Below are 17,015 nucleotides of genomic sequence, written 5' to 3' on the forward strand. Positions count from 1 at the left end.
AAATCGATCGAGTTCGTTTAGCCTGGTTCAAAAATATTGGATCGGCCCAATCCCAAGCCCATTGCTAATAGACACGGTTTACTTTACCCGTGCCTTCAGTCTCACAATTTTAAAACACGTATACTAGGAAGAGGTTTCCACACCCTTACAATAAATGGTTCGTTCCCCTCTCCAACCAATGTGGGATCTCACAGTCTATGCATTCTAACTAGATGTGGCACAATAACAAGTATTAAAAGTCAATCATGTACCATTTATGAATCTGACTATACGTGACACAATATTACTGTTTAATGTTAATCGTGTACCATTAATGAGTTACTATTTAAGGTGAATTATGTACCGTTTACAAATCCAACTCGACATGACACAATATTCGACAATAAAAATTTTCCAATTACATCTCACAAAATCATTAAAAAAAAAAACATAGGCAGGACATCGACCTATGTGTTTATACTAAAATTATAATTTAATTTGCATTAAAATATATTAAGCACGCGACGTGTAACCAATAAGCAATATCCATGTTTAAAGAAACAATAAATATTTTTGTTTAATGAAAAAAGTTAAATAAATGTAATAGCACATCCAAAATCCTCGTGTAATAATAATAATAATAATGAAAGGAGTCTACATAGTTCTAGTTGAGTTGGGTTTGGAGATTTTTTTTTACTCAAAAGTTCGAGTTAGTTGGATTGGTAACCAATTCCCAAACTTTTCCCAACCCAACCCTCTATTTTTTAATTGGATTGTTAAATTTTTTTAAAATTTTATTTATCCACAATTTATAATTATTTCATACCATCTTAAATAAAATATATTAAAATTCAGTAACAAACGCAAATCAACCCTTAATTATGAAAAAAAAAAATTGGATTGTCAATTTTTTAAAATTTTATTTATCCACAATCTATAATTATTCCATACCATCATAAATAAAATATATTAAAAGTTAAATCAATACTAATTAATCTATAATTATTTGCAAAATTAAATTATAAACATAGTAACAAAAAACAATACCAATAATAGAATTAAATAAATAATTATAATTATAATTAATAAACTTTTGTATTATATAATAAACAATGAATCGACCCTGAGTGTCTTTAGATTGATTTAAGTACCCGCAAACCCATTGATTAAAAAAAAAAATTGTAATATATTTTATATATTTTTATTTGGCTCGAGTCAATTATTTTGCCCACGAACCCGAAATCGAACCGATTTAGTTTGAATTTAGAAAAATAAACCCAATTCTACCCGAAATGCTAATACAATTTAACCCTTATAGTTCGGGTTGGGTTGACGTGCGTGGTCGGTAGAATGTGCACCTAAATAATAATAGTAATAATAATAAATAAAAAATGGTGGGACAAAAAATGACGTGGGAAATTAGTTAGGCGATCGAGGCGCGCTATTCGTTTGGGTTGGAATCTGTAAACCCACTCTGTTTCTCCTTCTGCATCAACATCAACCAGGAACACTAGAACAACGCTCTCCACTCATCACTCAGATCTCTGCACCTCCCTCCAACTTTGATCTCTCTCGCTCTCGCAACCTTCCCGGCCAGCGTCGTCTCCGCCTGATCAGAGGTACTTTCCTTCTCAATTCGCTTCGTCATTTTGTTTCTGCATTTCGTTTTTTTTTTTATTGCTGTTCATTGTTTCGTCACTGGTATCTGTTCATTCTCCATTCGCCTCGTGATTGTCGCGTTTGGTTTATTTGATCGATGCTTCATTGTTTAATCGCTGGTACTTACTTCTTCAGCTGTATTGTGATTTATGCAATTCGTCTGGTTGATTACTGTTCAGAATTTGTTTGATTATTGCAATGTCCTTCTTCATCTGCCTCGTGGTTTATGCATTTCGTTAATTTGATTGTCGTTCATAGTTTTATCATTGCTCGCCTTGTGATCTACATTTCGTATATGGTCACAGGTTTATCGCTGCTAATTCCTTGTTCATCTGCCTCGTGATTTATGCATTTCGTTTATTTGATCACTGTTCATAGTTTGATCAATGCTGATTTTATTTTTTATTCAGCTCTTGATTCTGATCACTTTCTTTTTAATTCTGATCATTAATCCTCACGCTATGTAGGAATGTGGAATCTATTTTGGCAGACAGAATACCCAACCTTGTATTCTTTGAGCTAGATTTCTGTTATATTGTCATTCTTATGAACGGTTATGAATCAATTTGTTTAGGTCATCATTGTTGATTGCCTTTGAGATTTTTGATACTTCACGTGTTCTCAGGTTTTCGGTGGTAAATGACGAGTGCTAATTTGCTGACGTTTGTTTTCACTTTTAAGGGGAGACATCAGGGTAATTGGTGATGAAGTTTTTACTGGACAAATGAGCATACGGCCACTATGCCGTTATGATAAGTTTGATCGTGCATGGCAGCTTGCACTGTAGACACTCACAATGCTAGGATCACGTCAAAGGCCATACTTAAAGCCATATGTATACATTATTATTTTGGTTTCGGTGGTCAGCATATTTCTATTTGGCACCTACGTTTTTCCACCAAGAAGCTCTTTCATTTGTTATATCTTTAGTGGGTGTATCAATGGTGAATTTAATCAGCGCCGGCCCACTGCTTCCCGGGAATTAACAGATGCAGAGATTGCATCTCGGGTTGTAATTAGGGAAATTTTGAAGAGACCTCTAGCTCAATCCAAGAATCCGAAAATTGCCTTTATGTTTTTGACTCCAGGTCCACTACCCTTTGAGAAGCTCTGGCATAAATTTTTTGATGTAAGGCTTCACGTTCAACCTTGGAGCTTTATTTTTATTTTTAATTTTATTTTTACTATTCAATTTGTATCAGAGTTTATCTGTGTTTTACAATGATATTTTTAGGATAACCATCATCCCCCGCCCCCCAAATTAAATCTCCGTCGGGTAAAAATTTGATTTGTGGAGGATTTGAGACAAAACCTTGGCTCTAGTTTGAAATCTCACATTCAGGGAATTTTTAGCTATATATATACGCAAACATGCATGTTGAACTCATCTTTATTGAAGAATTTTGGAAGAAGATGAATACTTATGTAAAACCTTCCTGCACCTTCAGTCAGCTTGACTTTATTGACTTAGGTGCTTAATTCAGTCCTTGTCTTTCAGGGTCATGACGGCAGATTTTCTATATATGTGCATGCGTCTAGAGAAAAAGTATCACATTCAAGCCCCCATTTTGTAGGTCGTGACATTCGCAGTGAAAAGGTGGGTCATGCAGAATCTTTGTTGTTGTCTGCTTGTCTATGTAGTTATTAGTAGTAAAGTAGCCTTATCGGATGCTTGACATGAAATGAATAGAAAGAGGCCTAATTCTCTCAAGCCACGGCATTTGATATCTTAAATTGCACATTTTTAACCTGTCTAATCCAACGACGATTTTGGGTTTTCTTGACGTGTCTTAGAATTGTCAAATTGTCTTCAAAAGATGGATGCAAAAGGCTAACAAATGACCAATTGTCGACAATATCGTTCATCCCTTTTGGCTCTGTGTTGTCTTTTGTTCATCAGTGTTGCGTATACACAGAGTTTATTATTTGATTCACAGTGAATTTTTCGGCGAACTTCTTTTCTGGTCTTCTAAGATCCGATGTAGTACTTGAATGTGATAGTTCTTCTGGAAAAGGGTGTCTTGAGAGTGGCAATGGATGTCTGAATATTGTATCGACTTCATGGGAGTCTCTTCTGTCATTATTTGTAATGTCATGTATCAACCCTTGTCTTCATGGATGATGGTAATGATGAATTTGTTTTGCTTCAAATATTTATAGCTTATGATGTGAAATAGTTGGTGCTTTAAACTATTTGCTAACAATATTCAGGTAACCTGGGGAGAAATGTCTATGGTTGATGCAGAGAAGAGACTTTTGGCAAATGCACTTATAGACCCTGATAATCAGCACTTTGCTTTGTTCTCTGAAAGGTTGTTTTTTTTTTTTTTTCTTTTTCCTTTTGTCTTTTTGTAGTAGAATATTTTGCGATGCAACAAGTTCTTATCTGATCACTATCTGTACTTCTGTTTCAGTTGTGTACCTCTTCACGAATTCGAGTATGTTTATAACTATTTGATATTTACAAATGTCAGCTATATTGATTGGTAAGGCAACCTTTTATTTTTTCGTTACTTGTTTACTTGAACTCCTTGACCAATCTGAATGACTGTGATCTTCTGCCAATCTGATATTCGACACGTCATATTACAGTTTTGATGATCCTGGTCCCCATGGAAGTGGTAGGTATTCAGAGCGCATGTTACCTGAAATTGAAAAGAAAGACTTTCGTAAAGGTTCTCAGGTATTCATATATTAATTACTAGTACTACATCCCAATTCAACTGCTCTTATAGTTTCTAAGATCTTCATGGGTATATATATGTGTGACACGGAGAGGTACGTGAATGAACCGAGACAACATCTCAATAAGAGCGATTTTGAGGATAGGATGACTACGAAAGATTTAAAGGAAATGAAAGTTACTACCTATATCAACAAGGTGCACCTTCCTTTTCGGTGGCTTAATCATAGGAACTCTATGGTTAAACCTGCTTTATTTACAGCAATTTTATGTTGGGTGACTTCCTAGGAATTTTCCTAGGATGTATGTGAGTGAGGACAAATGTCGTGTTGGTTTGTGAGAATATCTTCACTCTTAAGAAACAAGGAGTAGGTAACGTGACCATGTTGTAGGGGATGCAAGGGAATATGGGGTCGTCAAGTATCGAATCCGGATTCTGAATCCTGGGCATGAGTTGTTACAAATGGTATCAGAGCAGTACCTCTCCCAGTAAGATGTGGTTAGGGGACGAACCAGCGGAAGATGGTGGACATGTGACACTTGAGTAAAGGAGGGGTACATGAATGAACCAAGACCACATCTGAATGAGAGCGATCCTAAGTAAGGCTTAAAAGAAATGAAAGTTACTACCTATATCAACAAAGTTCACCTTCCTTTTCGGTGGCTCAATCATAAGAATTTCATGGTTAATCATGTTTTACTTGGAGCAATTCTATGTTGGTTGACCTCTAAGAAATTTTCCTGGGACACATGTGAGTGAGGACAAAGCATCTTGGAAGGGCTCGTGTTAGTTTGGGGATATTTTCACTCTTAAAAAGCAAGAAGTAGGTAACATGATCATATTGTTGGAGATGTAGAGGAATGTTGGAGCTATCAAGTGTCGAATTTGGATTACAAATCCTGGACATGGGTCGTTACAATATGATAAAAAATTGGATATGAACATTGAGTAAATATCATTTTATTGCTCGGTGTGGGGGGTGTTGGGAGAGACATTTATTGTATAAAATATGTTCATTTTGGGAAATTATTCTCACGAAATATGACTCCATTTTCTCCAGGTGGGTAGTAACTTGTAAAGGGAGTATCCTTTTTCCCTCCATTACTTTCTTCTTGTTCTTATCTCTTCGAACTGGGATGGATGTTAATGAACCTAAAAATTTGCATCCTTTGTTGAGGATATAAACCTGGCAGATCAAATAAATGGAGTCAGATCCGCATCCCTCCAATCCTTATCCATCTTCAGTTTTTGTATTAAATTCTGTAGTAGATGGAGAGCACTTTCATCACAGCTGTCAATTATGATGACATCTTTAATTTTTTCTCGATAGCATATGGTTGGAATACTCACTCTTAAGTATTTATAACGTTGTAAATTTCAGTGGTTTTCCATGAAGCGACACCATGCTATTATTGTGATGGCTGACAGTCTTTACTATACAAAATTCAAGCTTTACTGTAAGGTAATCTATTTGTTGTAATGACCTCATCTGTTGTGATGATTGTAGACCGATTATCAGATTGCTTGTGCTATGCTTGCTTGACTTTCTTGCTTTCTTGCTTTCTTGTAGGCTAGATCTGAAATGTTAGTTCTATATTAAACCACTATATAAAATCAAATACATGATACTTTTGGTTTAATCATGTGGTTTAGCTCTTCAGCTAATGGAATATCAAAATTGGACTGATCAAGTTAACACTTGTTGCACTGACCTGTCTTGTATGCCAAAGCTTTTGTTCATTCCATCTTTGCTTCATGCAGGCAGGTTGGCTGAATATGGTGTACTTTTGCTTAGAAATGGATACTTGAGTGTTGAAGGATATGCTTGATTGTCATATATTAACTTATAAGCCAAATACTATAGTGTCATTTTGAAAGGGTATTATTACCTTCGTTATCGTATTCGGCCTACTCTGTTTAATGAGTTTGTCTTCGTTTACTCACATTGATTTGATTGTCGTAAATCTAATACATAATTATTTTGTGTTTTTCTTTTTCAAGTCATCACCCATCACAAATCTGTCCATTAACTGGCTTTCTTCTTGCTCGACATTTTTAGCGAACTAAGGATGGCCCGAACTGCTATGCCGACGAACACTATTTTCCAACCTTTTTCAATGTCAGTACATTATCCATCTGTAAATAAACAACTGTGACTCTGTTATATGTGTTTTATCGGTCTAAGCTGTTCTTTTACATCAGATGATCGACCCTGGTGGAATTTCTAATTGGTCCGTAACACATGTAGATTGGACTGAGGGAAAGTGGCATCCAAAATCATATAGGAATCAAGATGTCACCTATGAGCTTCTGAAGAATATTGCTGTACGTGACAGATAAAATTACTTCTGCAATGTTTATGTTTCTAGTATATGAAATCTTTGACCTTGATAAATTTTTATTTTGCTCACAGTCGTTAGATAAGGCCGCTCAAATTACGAGTACTGCACCGGTATGTAATTATTTTAGTTTGGGTTCTGAAGTTAATTTTTCCAGTCATTGGCTTGCTATGTCTCTCCTTTTTCCAGATGGGATCTGGTGCAGCATTATCGTACCGCTTTTTATTTTCCATTTTGGTTTTAAAATTAAAGTCTTTTTGGAAGGAGATAAGAAGGATTAGAAACATACTCCTTTCTTAAACTAGAAAAATCTAAACAAATATTATGATCATGAAGTTTCCTTTCATTTTCTCCTGGGACTTTAGAATTAGAAAGTTTATACGTATAAAAAGTGAGTGATAAAATGTAACGGCCTAGGTCCACCACTAGCAGATATTATCCTCTTTGGGCTTTCCCTTTCGGATTTTCCTTCAAGGTTTTTTAAAACGCATTTGTTGGGGAGAGGTTTTCACACTATTATAAAGGGTGTTTCGTTCTCCTCCCCAACTGATGAGGGATCTCACAATCCACCCCCTTTCAAGGTCCAGTGTCCTCACTAGCACTCGTTCCTTTCTCCAATCGACGTGGGACCCCCATCAAATCCACCCCCCTCGGGGCCCAACGTCCTTTCTGGCACACCACCTCGTGTCTACCCCCTTTGGAGAACAACCTCCTCCCTGGCACATCGCCCCTTGTCTAACTTTGATATCATTTGTAACAGCTCAGGCCCACTGCTAGTAGATATTGTTCTCTTTGGATTTTCCCTCAAGGTTTTTTAAAACGCGCTGCTAGGGAGAGGTTTCCACACCCTTATAAAGGGTGTTTTGTCCTCCTCTCCAACTGATGTGGGATCTCACGAAATTTTGCCACTCCCTGGATACCCCTAAATGGTTTGGATATAACAATGTGTAAATATATGAGTAAAATGTTAATTTTGTTTTAATGGTAAGGAAAATGATTTTAGATGAGTTTAATATGACTGTTGGAGTGTGGAAATAAAAAGTACCTGCACGGTTGAGAGAGTATTGTAAAAAGCAAGAGAGAAAAGAGATTTTAATTTTTTTTAGTACAATAGCAATTTAGTTAATTTCAAGTGATTCAGAAATGATTTTTTTGCTTTGATCCTGCAGAAGAGGGTGATGTTCAAACCCTGCTTGTGGAATGGAGTGAAAAGACCATGCCATCTATTTGCTAGAAAATTTTATCCAGAAACTCTGGGAAGATTGTCCCACCTTTTCTCTAACTACACGGTGGTTGTTTAGGCCATCTCGTTGCCCTCCTCGACACCGAGACGTCATTTAAGAGGTTAGAACAATGTGGTTAATAGTTTTATACCGTTGGTTTGATTATACGGTAGGATAACTAAAAATTGTATTTCGACCACGCATCCAATCCAATGGTTTTAAAAGGAACAACCACATCACACAATGAAATGAATCATGTCCCTATTTCTCACCGATGAGCCTTCTTTCCAGAGCTATAGCTGATTCCTTTTATGTAGAGTCGTAGAAAGTGAACCTGAAGCTGCCATGGTTGGCTGCCTTTCTTTGGTTTGTGGCTTGTCTTCTCAGCCATAGTTTTATAAAAAGGTTCAATTAAATTAAGAAATTGAGCTCATAGATGACACACCTGATGAGCAAGAACTGAACGTCTCGTTATATAAAGTAGATGTCAATCAGCTGGGAATTTTTGCTTCTTATTTCCTTATTTTTGTGTTGTCATATTGATGGTGTTACTGTTATTACCTTTTCTTTTGTTTTGTGTTTTCATTTAGATGTAATTTAAAAAGATAGCTTCAGCTTCATTGATTACCGAACCAAACGAGATTGAATCGAACTTGTTTGAGCTTTGCAGATATTTGTAGCTTTGAAAAACACAGAAACTTGCTTAGTCAGGTCTTCCTTATATGTGAATTCATAGAGTAAGCAGAGACCCAACTATACGATCGGAGTTTAAATACGTAAACCATGGGTCCCCCGAATATCCATCATCAGCCAACCCCCTTTCCTGACTTTTGTTCTACTAAGCAGTTAATTTTTAATCCAAAGTGACCATATTTATGATCATGTTTGTTTTGGTACAAGTACTTAAACTCGAGTTAATTGTTTTATTTGTTTTTTTTTTTTTTTGGTATGATTGAGGTTCACAACATTGTCCGGAAGAGAAAGTCAACACTTTAGGCGGTAAACACAAGACATTTCGGAATGATATAGTCGACCAATTAAATTTTAAGCGTTTATATTTTTGTAAGTTATTCAATGCTATTCAATACTATTCGATACATTCTCCTCTTACATGATGAGAATTTGATTTATTTGAGCAAAATTCATTTGTCATATATTTTGATAAATACTGCATATATAAGTCAAGAAACTGGTTATAATTGTGATGGTCATATGCCAGTGTATCAACATAATCTTGATGAAATTAGTTCTTCACCTAACACGATTCTATAATAAATGTATTCAATTATAGTTCGATAATAATTAATGTCGTACCTAGTTTACGTAATTAATTCATGTATATACTAATCATAAAGAAGCTATAGTGATAGAAACAAAGGCCATAAATAAATGAGCTCAAAGAGTCAAATAACATAATTGTGATATCAATAATAGTGTCCATATTAATACTCAGCATTCAATACGTTTCTTGAATGTCTTAGGTGGCAATCCTTTGGTAAAGTTATGGAATGAACGGTAGCCTCAAAGCTTCCTTCATACCTTGCAGATACCTTTAACGCTTTCTTTGCAGCTTTTGATGGATCCATTCATGGATTATTTCGATAACTGCCCAACATGATCTAGTACAAGTCTATGCAAATAAGCTCGATGTATAAACCCACCACTAGCAGATGTCATTATCTTTGTAGTTTTCTTTTCATGCTTTTCCTTGAGATTTTAAAACACATTTATTAGCGACGGATTTCTACATCCTTATAAGAAATGTTTCGTTCACCTCTCCTATCAATATGAGAACTCACAATCCACTCTCTTGGAGACCAGTATCCTTACTGACACACCGCTTAATGCCCGGCTCTAATACCATTTGTAACAACCGAAATCCTACCATTTGTAACAACCGAAATCCACTAATACCAGGAGCAGGGAATTCAATTAACAGAGAGTCAGAGTTAGTAAATATTGTCATATTTTAGCTTTTCCTTCCTACTCTTCCTTCAAGGTTTTAAAACACATCTAATATGAAGAGGGTCTAACCCGACTTCAACTAGTGTTTTGATTATCCGATGACTAGTTTTGATACTATTTATAACTACCCAAGTCCATCGTTAGCAAATATTATTCGTTTCGACCCGTTACGAATTGAAAACGTGTATACTAAGGAGAGGCTTCCACATCCTAACAAAAAATGCTTCGTTCACATCTCTAACCAAATCTATAAAATTTTCGTCTATCTGAACCTAATTCAACTCAAATAAGCTTGATAACTATGTGTATTAAAATTGCTTTTTACAAATAATGAGCTACTAATATCCAACTTTTTAAATTACCCATCGACGGACACATTTAAAATGATCCGGCAGAAAAAACACGTGGAAGGAAATTTAATGATTAAAAAAAAATGAATAAAGTAACTCTTGGGACTTCGTGCCGCCATTTCCTTCCACAGAAGAAACCAAACTGGAACTGCGTGGACGTCGTACGACCACCCAGTCAACGGCCACGATCCATTCTCATCCTCCAAATTCATTTCCACCGTCGCTTCAAAATCCCACCGCCGATAACAAAAGCGCGGGAAAACCAAACCTAATCCATCCCATAAACTGTGCATCACTGCCAACCAACGGTCGCATACACAACTCTCAGTGGAAGTGGAACAGATAGATTGAACTTTGAAGCCGATAAATCTCGTTTCCTCCATTACACTGAGTATCTCTGTGTTTTTAGGGTTTCAGGTCTTCTTCCATGGCGCCGAAAAAGCGAAGCAAGATCCAGGAAGACGAGACGGCGGTGGCGAAGCCGGTCCCGGCGTCGTCGAGGGTGACGAGAAGGTCGCCCCGGCTGGCGGGGAACTCGAAGGCCGATTTGACGGTGGAGGAGACTGTGGTGAAGTTGCCAAAGAGGAAGAAGGCGAAACGTGGTCCGAAGGAGAATGGGAAGGCGGAGGAGGTTGAAAATGAGGGAGAGGATCTTGACGCTGCCTCAGAGAAGCTTGGCGTGGAAGCTAAGAACAGAGCGGTTGTGATTGAACATTGGTAAGATTTTTTGGTTCCATTTCTTGCTTGGAAATGAATCGAAAATTGGTTCGGTTAATTTGAAGTTCATGTTTCTAGGGTTTGAAGTTTCCTAGAAATCTGCATTGGCACCAGGAATATGTGTAGTGTAATAATTCGAGCCTTATCGCTAGCGGACATTGTCCTCTTCAGACTTTCTCATTCGGGCTTCCTCTCTCAAAGTGCTTCGTTCCCCTCTCCAACCGATGTGGAAGCTTCCTCTCTCAAAGTGCTTGCTCTCATAGTTTTGCTTCCCAAAAGGCTTCATACCAATGTAGAAAGTATTCTTTGTTTATAAACCCATGATCATATCCTCTTCAAACTTTCTCATTCGGGCTTCCTCTCTCAAAGTGCTTCGTTCCCCTCTCCAACCGATGTGGAATTTCACAATCCACCCTCATTCGAGTCCTGTGTCATTGCTCTACACATGGAGTGTAAGCTCTCGTAGTTTTGCTTCCCAAAAGGCTTTATACCAATGTAGAAAGTATTTTTTTTGTATATAAACCCTCCCTAAATTTCCATCATCCAACACCTCCCCTTAATCGAGGCTAGACTTCTTTGGAGTCCTAGTCATTTTTTACTGCCTTCAAAGAGGGGCTCAACTCCTATTGGCACGACTAAGTTTAGGGCATGGCTCTGATATCATGTTAGACGAACACGACTCTCCACAGTAGTATGATATTGTCCACTTTGAGTGTAAGCTCTCGTGGCTTTATTTTGGGCTTTTCAAAGGGCCTCATACCAATGGAGAGAATATTCTCTGTTTATAAACCCATGACCATTCTTTAAATTAGCCGATGTGGGACTTCCATTATTCAATACACATAAAGCGTTTTGTTCCCCTCCAACTGATGTGGGACTTCACAATCCACCCCCATTTGGGGCCAGAGTTATTGCTGGCACTCATTCCGCTCTCCAATTGATGGAATCTCACAATCCATCTCCTTCGAGTTCCAGTCCTCACTGGCTCTCGTTCCACTCTCCAATGGATGGAATCTCACCATCCATCTCCTTCAAGGTCCAGCATCCTCACGGCACTCATTATGCTCTCCAATCAACGTGAAATCTCACAATCCACTCTCTTTGACACCGCGTAGTGTTGGGCTCAAGGGGCAATTGTTCCTCTTTGTTCTTGCATTTGCCTCTGCTTTTTGCAATGGAACTTCTAATGAATGAAAAGGAAAAGTACATTAGAAACATGGTGATTCTTCTTTCTTTCACATGTCATGTGCAGTGTTTGTTTTGTGACATTTTCCCATTTTTTTGTTTGTTCCCTTTGTAGTAAGCAGTGCCAATCGTTCAAGAAAAGGGCGATGGAGGTGCAGAATGGTCTAGAGAAGGGTGTTCCTGGAATCACTGTTCTGCTCAACCCTGATAAGGTAGTCTTTTGACTTCTTCAACTCTTACATGCTATGCTTAATAAAAAAAACAATTAATTTGGGTTCTTTATTTTGGTAACCAAGCAGATTGTTCTTCGTTTTTCCTTCCATCTTGTAGAAGGTGGTGTAGGTTTTACTTTCCAAGCATAATGCTTTACTTTTTTAAGCTCTCATGTTCTCTGCTGGGTAGAGTCATAGTGAGGTGGAGGTTCTAGAGGGAAATCTTGAGTTTGCGACTTTAGGACTCGGGTTTTTAGCTGATTCACGAGCAAAAGTTAGAATTTGCACTCGGGAATCATTGATTAACTTTGAACTTTTAGGTTAGGGAAACATCGCAGGTATCAATGCATTCCATGATCAGATTACTGGACACACTGACCCATATCATCTGTACAATGATATGATATTATCCACTTTGATAAATCCCCATAATCTCTCATTTCCTTACAAGAATGCTATCAATCCCCGAGAATATTGTGAAGGAAACTTAAAAGTATATGAAAGAAATTGATGTTGTTTTTCCCTCTTCTCATTTTGTTTTAATAATTATGCAGCCAAGAAGAGGGTGCTTTGAAATTCGGAGTGAAGATGGCGAGAAGTTTATCAGTCTTCTGGTAATCCTTTTATTTGTTATTACTTTCTTGGAACAACCCTTCAACTGTCTAGAATTTTCCCATTTATTCTGATAAGTTCACACATAACCTCATTGCAACAATACTCGTTAGACGAGATCAATAAAGTCCCATATAACATCATCATACGTTGCGTCGTGTTAGGACATGAAGCGACCGTTTACACGAATGAAGGAACTGGACATGGAGGAGGTAATTTCAGATATCATTGAGAAGATAAAAGGATAATGAGAAAACCCTTGATGATAGATGATATATATGACTAATTGGCTGCTGGCTTATAAGGATTATGCACTGTTCTTTTGTGGGAGTAGCTTTGATGGTGGAAACTTGAATGCCAATGTCAATGTGTGTGCTGGTATTCGATTGCAAAGGTGAAGCCATCAGGTTTGAACAACAATCACAGGGTGGGTTTATTTTGAATGGGTTGTCCTTTGTATTAATGATTAGACAGAGTGGCTCTATATTGTTTGTGTTTGTGTTTTTTTTCTTAAATGACGGATGGGTTTTGAAAGTCAATTTTGCACTTATAACACATTGTGGTATTCTAGGTCTAATTTTCTAAATTTATTTATAAAATATTTAATGTTCTTGTTCATAATTTTAGCCCACTCCTAGCAACTTTTCCTTTTAAGCTGTTGTTAAGAAGAGGTATTTAGTTATAATGTTTGGTTTCCCTAATGTATTCTACCCTTTTAAGTTTTTTAATTTGATTAATTACTATTTTAATCTTACAAAATTTTAATACTAAGCTGGTTAAGATTGTATTTTGGCCGAAATTTTAATACTAAGCTCTTACGAAATTTTAATACTAAGATCATTAGCTTTAGACCAACGGGTTGATCTATGCTATTTTGGCAGAAACCTTATTCATAGTCAATCCTTAAAAGAGTCCTAGCTTATTTGACGTCAATCAAAGCTTCCATTAGTTCCTTGTGACTCTTAACAAACCTTGAAGCAAAATCAACCCAAGAGAGGAAATTTAAGTGTTGGCTAATGACCAACCCTTTCACACTCATAGGGTTTTGAATTGAGTTATGGCGTTTCATTATTATCACGACTCAACGACCTGATATGTACAATTTTTGTACAGTGTCAAAATACTTATGTGTACAAATGTACGAGTATAAAATTCGAATTTTAACTACGTTCTAAGACGGGCTGAAAAATGCATCTTTAGTTTCTGCTTTCTAAGCTATCTACAAATTCGATTCTTAATCCTAATCCTAATCCTAATAAAGCAATAAAGTATCCGTAGCTTAACAATATGCATATGTCACTAAATAACTTAGCACTATATACCTTGTGATATTTTTTTTGGGTTAGAATAGTCTTTATAATTGATAATTTGTCCCAAGAAAAATATATAGATTCGTTAAGAGAACCGAATCCTCAACCTATAACGATCTCCTCCATAAATAAATGAACTAATCTGTGAAACGAGATATTCCCAAACAGACTAACAAATCAATTTACTAAATATAGTGAGGATGAACACATACCACTGTGTTCTTGTTGTTACTTTGAGAGAAATTCACGCCCAACCAAGCAATTGCTTTGCCAATCTGTGATCTGCTTGATCTTTTGCTCCTATAAATTCATCCCTTTGGTTCTGCAACAGAGACAAGCAGCAACAAAAAAGTTAATTCATTGTTCATTTGACAAAAAACGAACAAAAAAAAGAAAAAAAGAATAAGTAGTGAAGCAACAATCATGAATAAGTCCTCGGTTTCGATCTCTGTTACTTTTGTTTTGTTCTTCCTCTTCGCCTGCTCTGTTCCTGTTTCAGGCTTCAACATCACAAGGCTCCTCAATCGGTTCCCTGAATTTGGCGTTTTCAATGGATATCTGACGAAAACTCGTCTCTTCGAACAGATCAACATTCGCCAAACTATCACCATTCTCGCCCTCGACAATGGCGTCGTTCCGAGCATCACTGGAAACTCTCTTGACGTAATCAAGCAGATTTTGAGTGCTCATGTTATTCTCGATTACTACGATTCTGCTAAGTTCAGGAAGCTCTCCACCAACAAGCCTACAGTACTTACTACCATGTTCCAGGCCACTGGCGACGCCGTACGCGAGCAAGGGTTTGTGAAAGTTGTGCTGAACAGGAGAGGTCAAATCGAATTCGGATCTGCTTGGAAAGGCGCGCCTTTCACCTCAATGTTTGTCAGAGCTGTTGCCTCACAGCCCTACAATATCTCTGTTATTCAAATCAGTTCTCCGATTGTGGTCCCTGGCATTGGACGTTACAATTTGCCTCCTCCAGCGCCTGTTGCACCGGAACCAGATGTTGCTCCTGTTCCCGCTCCGACTCCATTGGCTGATACTCCTTCACCGGCGGACGAGTCTCCAGCCGATGCTCCCTCACCAGACGCCGACTCTCCAGTTCCGACGGCGGATGCGCCTGATGCACCGTCGAGTGCTCCTCATCCATCTGCTGATGACGAAGAGGATGCAGATGCACCGAGTCCAGACGACGAGGAAGACCATTCGGCAGCTTCACGTGGCCACATCGCCGGCGCCGGAGTGATGGTGGCCGGATTGATGTCACTCTACATGGCTTTTTAAATTCAGAAAATGTGAAGGAACGAAAGAGAAAATCAGAGAGAGAGAGATATCAACAGCGGAAGAATCGGTAGGATTGTTTATGCCTACAATCATCAAAACTTCATATGAAAATGAAAAAAAAAGGAAAAAAAGTCCAATAATGTATGAGTAAACCTTCAACGGCGGGCAGGGTCTTCTTGCTGCCGGACACGTGGACAAGTCATACTCAAAATAAAAGAAAAAAAAATCTCTCTCATCTTTGTTACACCGTTTTGCACTTCCTTTCTACTCCCTTACTCATCTTTCAACTTTTCACAAACAAACCTAACTTATTAGTTGAATTGAAATACATAATCGAATGTTGCAAGACTCGTCTATTATAATTTGATCTATAGTTCGGAGAATTTTTTCATTGATAGAAACAACAATCAAATATTGGACCAATAGAACAAACACTATACTAAAACAAAAAAACGATATGTAATACTAAAACTAGAAAAAAGACTAAAATGTGTCATGGTAATGATATACCTATGAAATAGTAGATCCATGGAAAATGACTAAAATGATCCAAAAAAAATGCAATTTTCTAAATTTAGAAAATATTAATTATGAGTTTGAAATAGTTAATAATTATTTTATAAATTTATGACCCAATATGAATTTAGTTGGATTGATTAAGATTTTTGAGCTATTGAATTTTTTGTACATTCCTTAGATACATGAGATTTGGGGTTAGTATGAGATCGAAGAAAATTAGATTAAACTCTAGAGCACACAATTTTCCCAATTTCGACACAAATGAAAAATGGGCTAAAACACATTATGCATTACCGGAAAAGGCCCAAAAATTATTGTATAGACTGACCATATATCCACAACAAAGATCAGTGCGGGCTTCGAACTAAAATATTATCATGTTTCTACAACTCTACTTCCTACTAATTTACAACCTTTTCAAAATAATAATAATAATAATATATATAATAATGAATGATCCATGATTATTATTATTATATTCAAAAAATTCAACAAATACCTTTTTCATAATAGATAATTATATACAAATAAAACATATTTATAATCATAGAATACATAATAAAAAATAAATAAATATGCTCACTTGCATCATCATTTAATAAATATACAGAACAGACAACAAATTAAAATATATACTTATACGTAGAAGGTACATGAATCACATTTAAACTATTTAGTAATATTGAATAATATCTCAATCTGAAAGACATTCTCCTAAAAAAAATCAAATAAGAATTTTAAGATTGACATAAAGGAATTAAGAGAATATGACGTTAATTAAGTAATTAAGATAATTTCAAATATAAATGAATATGTAAATTTGCTACTAAGATATAATACTTTATTAAATGAGAAAAGTAAAGTATTAATTAAGTTAGTAATGCAGAATCCAAATAATATGAAAAATTAAGGTATTAAATATTCTGTCCTACCTAAACTAAGTAAGATATAAATTAAAAAAAGAGGCATGGAGTACA

General features: G+C 36.6%; 3 protein-coding genes across 9 annotated transcripts; all 3 read left to right on the forward strand.

Annotated features, from left to right (window-relative positions):
- Window positions 1-1,401: 1,401 nt before the first annotated feature.
- On the forward strand, window positions 1,402-9,029 carry LOC111454695. 6 transcript variants are annotated; one of them, XM_023096202.1, is made up of 12 exons: window positions 1,403-1,598; window positions 2,320-2,767; window positions 3,137-3,235; window positions 3,850-3,950; window positions 4,053-4,124; window positions 4,231-4,321; window positions 5,704-5,784; window positions 6,382-6,441; window positions 6,525-6,647; window positions 6,736-6,774; window positions 7,831-8,005; window positions 8,110-9,029. In XM_023096202.1, the coding sequence occupies exons 2-11, from the start codon at window positions 2,435-2,437 to the stop codon at window positions 7,960-7,962; spliced, it is 1,131 nt and encodes a 376-aa protein (XP_022951970.1). In that variant the 5' UTR covers window positions 1,403-1,598; window positions 2,320-2,434; the 3' UTR covers window positions 7,963-8,005; window positions 8,110-9,029. The 6 variants fall into 6 exon arrangements, with proteins under 6 accessions (XP_022951969.1, XP_022951970.1, XP_022951971.1 ...); XM_023096203.1 differs by having other exon boundaries at window positions 8,475-9,029; XM_023096204.1 differs by having other exon boundaries at window positions 8,555-9,029.
- A 1,358-nt stretch (window positions 9,030-10,387) lies between these two features.
- LOC111453972 (selenoprotein H-like) lies at window positions 10,388-13,511 on the forward strand. 2 transcript variants are annotated; one of them, XM_023095227.1, is made up of 4 exons: window positions 10,388-10,916; window positions 12,217-12,313; window positions 12,868-12,927; window positions 13,075-13,511. In XM_023095227.1, the coding sequence occupies exons 1-4, from the start codon at window positions 10,627-10,629 to the stop codon at window positions 13,087-13,089; spliced, it is 462 nt and encodes a 153-aa protein (XP_022950995.1). In that variant the 5' UTR covers window positions 10,388-10,626; the 3' UTR covers window positions 13,090-13,511. The 2 variants fall into 2 exon arrangements, with proteins under 2 accessions (XP_022950995.1, XP_022950994.1); XM_023095226.1 differs by having other exon boundaries at window positions 10,390-10,916; window positions 13,090-13,511.
- Window positions 13,512-14,658: 1,147 nt separating this feature from the next.
- LOC111454605 (fasciclin-like arabinogalactan protein 3) lies at window positions 14,659-15,701 on the forward strand. Its single transcript, XM_023096103.1, has one exon. It carries the CDS (start codon window positions 14,659-14,661, stop codon window positions 15,517-15,519), a length of 861 nt encoding a protein of 286 aa, XP_022951871.1. The 3' UTR covers window positions 15,520-15,701.
- The last annotated feature ends 1,314 nt before the right edge of the window (window positions 15,702-17,015 follow it).

Source organism: Cucurbita moschata, unplaced genomic scaffold (genome assembly GCF_002738365.1).
Source record: "Cucurbita moschata cultivar Rifu unplaced genomic scaffold, Cmos_1.0 Cmo_Scf00016, whole genome shotgun sequence".
NCBI lineage: Eukaryota > Viridiplantae > Streptophyta > Magnoliopsida > Cucurbitales > Cucurbitaceae > Cucurbita > Cucurbita moschata.

What these genes read in the sequence shown, in the direction of transcription:
- LOC111454695 (XM_023096201.1), top strand. Translation starts at nt 2,435, where the DNA reads ATGCTAGGATCACGTCAAAGGCCATACTTAAAGCCATATGTATACATT. An exon ending in AATTCAAGCTTTACTGTAAG is followed by an intron (nt 5,785 to 6,381) that starts GTAATCTATTTG and finishes CGACATTTTTAG; the next exon opens with CGAACTAAGGATGGCCCGAA. An exon ending in ATTTTCCAACCTTTTTCAAT is followed by an intron (nt 6,442 to 6,524) that starts GTCAGTACATTA and finishes CTTTTACATCAG; the next exon opens with ATGATCGACCCTGGTGGAAT.
- LOC111453972 (XM_023095226.1), top strand. Translation starts at nt 10,627, where the DNA reads ATGGCGCCGAAAAAGCGAAGCAAGATCCAGGAAGACGAGACGGCGGTG. An exon ending in GCGGTTGTGATTGAACATTG is followed by an intron (nt 10,917 to 12,216) that starts GTAAGATTTTTT and finishes TTCCCTTTGTAG; the next exon opens with TAAGCAGTGCCAATCGTTCA. An exon ending in TTCTGCTCAACCCTGATAAG is followed by an intron (nt 12,314 to 12,867) that starts GTAGTCTTTTGA and finishes ATAATTATGCAG; the next exon opens with CCAAGAAGAGGGTGCTTTGA.
- LOC111454605 (XM_023096103.1), top strand. Translation starts at nt 14,659, where the DNA reads ATGAATAAGTCCTCGGTTTCGATCTCTGTTACTTTTGTTTTGTTCTTC.